Source organism: Citrus sinensis, chromosome 5 (genome assembly GCF_022201045.2).
Source record: "Citrus sinensis cultivar Valencia sweet orange chromosome 5, DVS_A1.0, whole genome shotgun sequence".
Classification (NCBI taxonomy): domain Eukaryota; kingdom Viridiplantae; phylum Streptophyta; class Magnoliopsida; order Sapindales; family Rutaceae; genus Citrus; species Citrus sinensis.
Genome location: NC_068560.1, coordinates 19655150 through 19662440, shown reverse-complemented (window position 1 = coordinate 19662440; position 7291 = coordinate 19655150). Strand labels below are relative to the sequence as shown.

At 37.4% G+C, this 7291-nt stretch overlaps 1 protein-coding gene across 1 annotated transcript; it reads right to left on the bottom strand.

Annotated features, from left to right (window-relative positions):
• Positions 1-5203: 5203 nt before the first annotated feature.
• LOC127902316 (uncharacterized) lies at positions 5204-6244 on the bottom strand. Its single transcript, XM_052441181.1, has one exon. It carries the CDS (start codon positions 6242-6244, stop codon positions 5204-5206), a length of 1041 nt encoding a protein of 346 aa, XP_052297141.1.
• Positions 6245-7291: the final 1047 nt, after the last annotated feature.

Below are 7291 nucleotides of genomic sequence, written 5' to 3'. Positions count from 1 at the left end.
TTTTTTTATTTTTTTAGAACAAAGAACAAAAGAATTTAGAATAAAAATAGCCTCAAAGATTGTATAAGTCATATAGCTCAAAGAAAATTTCAAATATTATCGAAGTTCTAATTTTAATTCAATAGTCAATCCCATCTCTCTTTTGATTCTCATAGTGTGTGTGTGAATCAATTTAATTAAAATTCATTCCCAAAATCTTTAATATCAACAGCCTTTGCCTCGAACAAAGAAAAGAATATGTCAAACTAATCTTATCATCTTGATCTCCAATTTTTTTCTTTTTCTTTTACAGGCACTTGTGTGCATTTTCTTTTGAAGTTATTTTTATTTTTTATTTTTTTTAGTCAAGAGCTTTCACTCTATCCCTTAAGGTAGCTTTCTTCTCATGGTAGATTATCCTCTACATACTGGTGGTACATAAGCCCAAATTACTCAAGGATAGCTTCACTCTTAAGGGTTATAGGTAGTTATTTCTGACTATGGTGCCTGTGTATACTACACTGTAATGTGGAGATAAGAATCAAGACAAACAATCATTTACTCAATCTAAAATTCTCAACTCAGGCTGCGTCAATCTCAAATTCTAAGTCAAAATTATGAAAGAATTGATATTAGTGCTCATGGTTTAAAGAATCTCAATTAAGAGGAAATCAACACAAGAATCAAGTATAAACTAAGGTAATATTCAACCCTTTCTAAGAACCATATTCATTGTCAATCAAATTCTTATCACTGGATAATATTTAAAATAATATTTTTTTTTTGTAAAAAGAAAAAGATGAAGTAACAAAATCTAAGATCGAAATCCACCCCCCACACTTAATTCTTACATTGTCCTCAATGTAAGCCTAAGCTAACAAAAGACAGAATTAAACATGGGGAAATGAGATGAGACACACAAACAGAAACAAACAAAATTCAACACAACGTGGGTAAAGTAAATGAGAATGAGATGGAGAAAGATCAAATCTGTTATGGTGTGCTCTCAAAATCTTTTCTCCAGCCATTGGATTGCCTCCCAATAAGCGCTTGGTTTATTGTCCTCAGCCTGACATGGTTCTCAAGTTTCACTCATCAACGTACGCAGGTTCATAAAGTGGAGCCTCATCTACATTGAGTGTCTGAAAGTTTTCATAGTAAGGATTCAACCTATGACCATTAACTTTGAACTCTTTACCTGCCTTTAAGCTCTTGATCTCAACTGCACCATGAGGAAAAACATTAATAACAATAAAAGGCCCAACCCATCGAGAACGTAACTTACCTGGAAACAACTTAAGGCGAGAATGGAATAGCAGAACTTTCTGTCCAACTTCAAAATTCTTTCTCAAGATCTGCTTGTCATGAAAAGCCTTAGTCTTTTCCTTATAGATTCGTGAACTCTCATAGGCATCATTTCGAATTTCCTCTAATTCTTGCAATTGGAGCTTTCTGTGTTAGCCGGCGGCGTCCAGTTCCATTTTACATTGTTTCACAACCCACCATGCTTTATGTTCAAGTTCCACTGGAAGATGACAAGGCTTACCATATACCAACCTGTAGGGTGACATACCGATAGGAGTTTTATATGCGGTCCTATATGCCCAAAGTGCATCATCAAGCCGTAGGCTCCAGTCCTTTCTATTCGGATTAACTGTCTTTTCAAGGATTGATTTCACTTCCCTATTAGACACCTCAACTTGCCCACTAGTTTGGGGATGGTAAGATGTAGATACCTTGTGAGTGATGTTGTATTTTCGAAAGAGGGCTTCTATTGACCTGTTACAAAAGTGAGTGCCTCTGTCGCTGATAATTGCCTTTGGTATTCCAAACCTTGTAAAGATGTTACTCTTTATAAAATCTACCACAACCTTAGAATTGTTAGTTCGGGTGGCTTTTGCTTCCACCCATTTGGAAACATAATTAACCGCAAGAACAATATAGAGATTACCAAATGATGAAGGAAATGGTCTCATGAAGTCGATGGCCCAAACATAAAAAATCTCAACTATAAGAATGGGAGATTGTGGCATTTGATTTCTAGGTCCCAAATTACATGTTCTCTGACAACGATCACAAGATTTGCAAAATAAATATGCGTCCTTAAATAGTGATGGCCAATAAAAACCGCTCGCAAGTACCTTAAGGGCTGTTCTCTTTGGTCCAAAATGTCCTCCACAAGCCAAAGTATGACAAAAGGTGAGAATAGAAGTAAATTCAGTTTCGGGTACGCACCTTCTAATAACTTGATCAGAACAATACTTCCACAAGTATGGCTCATCCCACACATAGTACTTGGCATCACTCTTGATCTTGTCCTTTTGTGCACAGGTTATCTCCTTCGGTATTGTCCTGGTAACTAAGTAATTGACAATATCTACATACCAAGGAGTAACTATACCTACATGTAATAACTGCTCATCTGGAAAGTTCTCATGCAATGAAAGTTCATCTTCGTTATGGATAAGTCGACTCAAATGATCTACCACCAAATTCTCAGAACCTCTTTTATCTAGAATCTCTATGTCAAATTCTTGCAATAGAAGTATCCATCGTATAAGGCGCGGTTTGGCATCCTTTTTGGTGAGCAAGTACCTAATAGCTGCATGGTCAGAGTAAACGATTACCTTAGATTCAGTTAAATAAGAACGAAATTTCTCTAAGGCAAAGATAACTGTTAAAAGTCATTTCTCTGTGGTGGAGTAGTTAAGTTGTGCATCATTCAATGTACGAGAGGCATAATAGATGACATGAGGAAGCTTGCCCACACGCTAGCCCAACACGGCTCCAACAGCATAGTCACTAGCATCGCACATAATCTCAAATGGTAAATCCCAGTTTGGTGGTTGAATCACAGGGGCCGATGTCAAAACTTCTTTTAACTTCTTAAAAGCTCTTTGGCACTCTTCATTGAAGTCAAACGTTGTATCCTTTTAAAGTAAGTTACAGAGAGGTAAAGCTATCTTGGAGAAGTCCTTGATAAACCTGCGATAGAAACTTGCATGACCAAAAAACGAATGAACCTCCCTCACACTAGTGGGAGGTGGTAAGGAGCGTATAAGATCTATCTTAGATTTATCAACTTCAATCCCCTTTTCAGAAATAACATGGCCTAGTACAATACCTTGATTAACCATAAAATGACATTTTTCCCAATTAAGCACAAGGTTAGTATCAATGCATCATTTAAGAACAAGTGTAAGGTTATCTAAACATTTATCGAAAGAATCACCATAAACTGTAAAATCATCCATAAATACCTCAATGATGTTCTCCACATAATCAGAAAAAATACTCATTATACACTTTTGAAAAGTGGCAGGAGCGTTACAGAGACTAAACGGCATGCGTCGGTAAGCAAATGTTCCGAAGGGGCATGTGAATGTCGTTTTCTCTTGGTCTTCCGGAGCGATAACGATCTGATTATAACCTGAGTAACCATCAAGAAAACAATAATGAGAGTGACCACTTAACCTTTCAAGCATTTGATCAATGAATGGCAGAGGAAAATGATCATTGCGAGTGGCTGCATTCAGTTTACGATAGTCAATGCAAACTCTCCACCCAGTTTGAACTCTAGTTGGCACAAGATAGTTTTCTTCATTCTTGACCACTGTGATGCCTGATTTTTTTGGAACTACCTGCACAGGACTCACCCATTTACTATCAGAAATGGGATAAATAATCCCCACATTAAGGAGTTTCAGTATCTCCTTTTTACGCCTTCCATCATTGGTGGATTAAGGCGACGTTGTGCATCTCTCGTTGGTTTAGACCCTTCCTCTAGCAAAATGCGATGCATGCACATGGAAGGACTAATTCCCTTAATGTCAGCAATGGTCCAGCCAATCGCCGTCTTGTGATCTCGAAGCACCCTAATTAACTTTTCTTGTTAAACTGGGGTGAGGGTTTTAGCAATCATGACTGGAAGTGTTTCATTTTCACCCAAGCAAATATATTGCAGGTGCTCTGGGAGTGGCTTAAGTTCTAAGGTAGGTGCCTGTACAATTGAAGGTAAAAGTTTCTTGTTTAATAAAGGCAATTCAAGGTAAGAGATATTATACCCATTGGTGCGTAATGTGACTGCTCCATCTAAGATCGCTATAGCTTCCTCTACCTCATCATCCAACTTTATCAAATTTGCATGTTCCCTAGAATCATCTTTTGTAAGATTTTTGCTTATGACAATTTCAAAACTGTTATTATCGGATAATTCAAAGAAATCCTGCACCAAAGTATTAATATCATCTATGACAAAGACATAATGTACATCACTAGGATACCTCATTGCCTCAAAGATATTGAAGCGGATCACTTCACCATTGAATTCCATTGTGAGGGTTCTATCGTGAACATCAATCTTGGTTCGGGCTGTCTTAAGAAATGGCCGCCCCAACAGAATATGAGTGGGATTGGGCGACAACTCATCCTCTAATTCAAGGATATAAAAATCAGCTGGAAAGACCAATTCATTTACCTGCACAAGAACATCTTCCATAACCCCCTTCGGGTAAGCATTAGATCTGTCGGCCAATTGAATAATTATACCAGTTTCTTCCATTGGACCTAAATTCAAGGAGTTATAAATCGAATATGGCATAACATTAATTGAGGCCCCTAAATCTAGCATACATCTTTCGAATCTAGTATTACCAATAGTGCAGGGGATAGTGAAAGTACCTGGATCCTTGCACTTAGATGGAAGTTTTTTTTGAAGTACAGTAGAAACATTCTCTCCAACACTTACCTTTTCGTTACCGCTCAACTTTCGCTTGTTGCTGCATAATTCCTGCAAAAACTTTGCATAACGCGGCACTTGTTTAATAGCATCAAGTAGATGAATATTTGCCTCTACTTTACGAAAGGTCTCAAGGATCTTTTTTTCTTGCTCCTCTTTCTTAGATTGTTTAAATCTGCTAGGAAATGGTGGAGGAATGGAGAGAGTCTTAATTCAAGGTGAGAGGATATTTACATGGCCAGATGGATCGACTGGCAATGCTGAGTGGGAATCATCTTTCCTTGTTAAATGAAGAGACTCAGGGGAGGAATTGGTCATAGAGGGCGATGATGTTGTGGATATTTTTGATGGCTTAGCTAATAATGGTTCCAATTGCTTTCCGCTCCTAAGAGACATAGCACTAGCATTCTCCTTTGGATAAATTTTTGGTTGAGAAGGTAACTTTCCTGAAGTTCTACCCTCTATCCTACTCATAGATGTGGCCAGTTAGCCAATTTGATTCTCTAAATGTTGGAGCTGTGTCTGGGTAGTCTGTTGGAATTGCATAGAGTTAGTAGCGAGAGCTTTTACAAGATCTTCTAAAGACGTACCTTGATTTTGAGGAGGTGGAGGTGGTCGAACTTGGTAAGGCTGTTGCACCTGGTGTTGGGGGTAGCCCGGTGGTCGAGACGGTGCCATATTAGAAATGCCATGTTGTTGGTTCTCATACCTAAAATTAGGGTGATCTTTCCACCCTTCATTGTAAAAATTAGAGTAGGGATCATACCTTTGTCTTGGTTGGCCTAGGAACCCCTCAACTGCGTTGGCCTGCTCATGTGAACCCTCTTGGATGGCAGGGCATATGTTAGTCGCATGCCCGACTATAGAACATACGCCACACGGTCTCATTTGTTGCCCTAGAGCTAATTGTTGCACTAAAAAAGTAAGATTTGAAACTTGTTTTTCTAGAGAAGTAGTACTTACCTCATTGACTCGCTTAGGTGGCGGCAGTAGATCGTTCCTAGTGTTGAACTGTTGGGAATTAGCAACCATGTTAGCAATGAGATTTCGGGCTGCTTCTGGTGTCCTATCCACGAGTGCTCCTCCACTAGCGGCATCAATCATACTCCTATCCATAGGTAGTAGACCCTCATAAAAGTATTGAATAAGAAGTTGATCACTTATCTGATGGTAAGGGCAACTAGCACATAGCTTTTTGAATCGTTCCCGATAGTCGTAGAGCGGCTCTCCATTATACTGTCGGATTCCATAAATTTCTTTCCGAATACTGCCAGCTTTTGATGCTGGGAAATATTTCTCCAAAAATAGCTGACGCATCTCATTCCATGTAATGACAGTACCAGTGGGGAGATAGTACAACCATTCCTTGGCTGAATCCGCCAAAGAGAATGGGAAGGCCATTAGCTTAACTTGCTCTTCAGAAACTCCGGCTGGTTTCATTGTGGAGCAGACCACATGGAACTCCTTCAAGTGCTTATTTGGATCCTCTCCTGCAAGACCATGAAAAGTAGGAAGAAGATGAATCATCCCAGATTTGAGTTCAAAGTTTACCTGAGGGTTTGGATTCTCAATGCATAAGGGTTGCAGGTCCAAGTTAGGAGCTACCAACTCTTTAAGTGTTCGGTTGTTATTCTAAGCCATTGGTTCGGGTTCTGGCTGCTTGGCTCTGTCTTCGGGAGTGGAATGTGGATGGCAAAATCGAGTTCTGAATATGATGAAGTTGCTCTAAGTTGTTCAAGTTTCAATCGAATGTCCTCTATGCTCATGAAAATCTAAATATAGAACAAAAAATAACTAATTAAAATAAAATAAATAATTAAAATGAGAAAAGAAATAAAAATAAAAATAATAAAATAAAACAAGTGATAATAAACAAACTAGACGCTAGTCCCCGGCAACGGCACCAAATATTTGGTAGTGTCGTTAAGGTGTACCAAATTTAAAACCTTACCACTAATATAAATAATTAGTACATAGTGAGTAAGGATCGATCCCACAGAGACTATACTAGTTATATTTATTATTAACTCTAAAGCAAGATTTGAAATAAAATAATAGTAGTAATAATAAGAGTAATAATAATATAAATTAATCTAACTAAAGAAAATGTCAATTATAAATAAAAAATGAGGTTTATGAATTTTTAACTAAATAGTAAGAAGTAAAGAAATTAAAACTACGAACAAGAATTTAATAAAAACTCTAATTAAAGGAGAAAGAAATAATAATGATAAAAACTTTGGTTAAAGGATCATTCACCACCACCAAACATGCACATAATATATCAATTCTATTATCAATTTATATTGAAACTATCAACCGTAGACAACAATAAGCTTTGTTAGTCTCAATCTTTCCTTAGTGTGTCGTTAGGCAAAATAAGCTCTTCACCGAATCTCTAACCATTAAATAATTTAAAACAAGCTCTTTAAATTTAAGATAATGGAAGCATTAAACAGAGAAAGATATTAGGTTGATCTAGGCAATAAACACACAAGCTCGGATTATTTAACCTAAGTTATGTTCTTCAATTGAAATCACTAATTCCAACCTGCTACTAATAATTAAAATATC

Coding starts and splice junctions, on each gene's coding strand:
- LOC127902316 (XM_052441181.1), bottom strand. CDS start 6,244: ATGATTCATCTTCTTCCTACTTTTCATGGTCTTGCAGGAGAGGATCCA.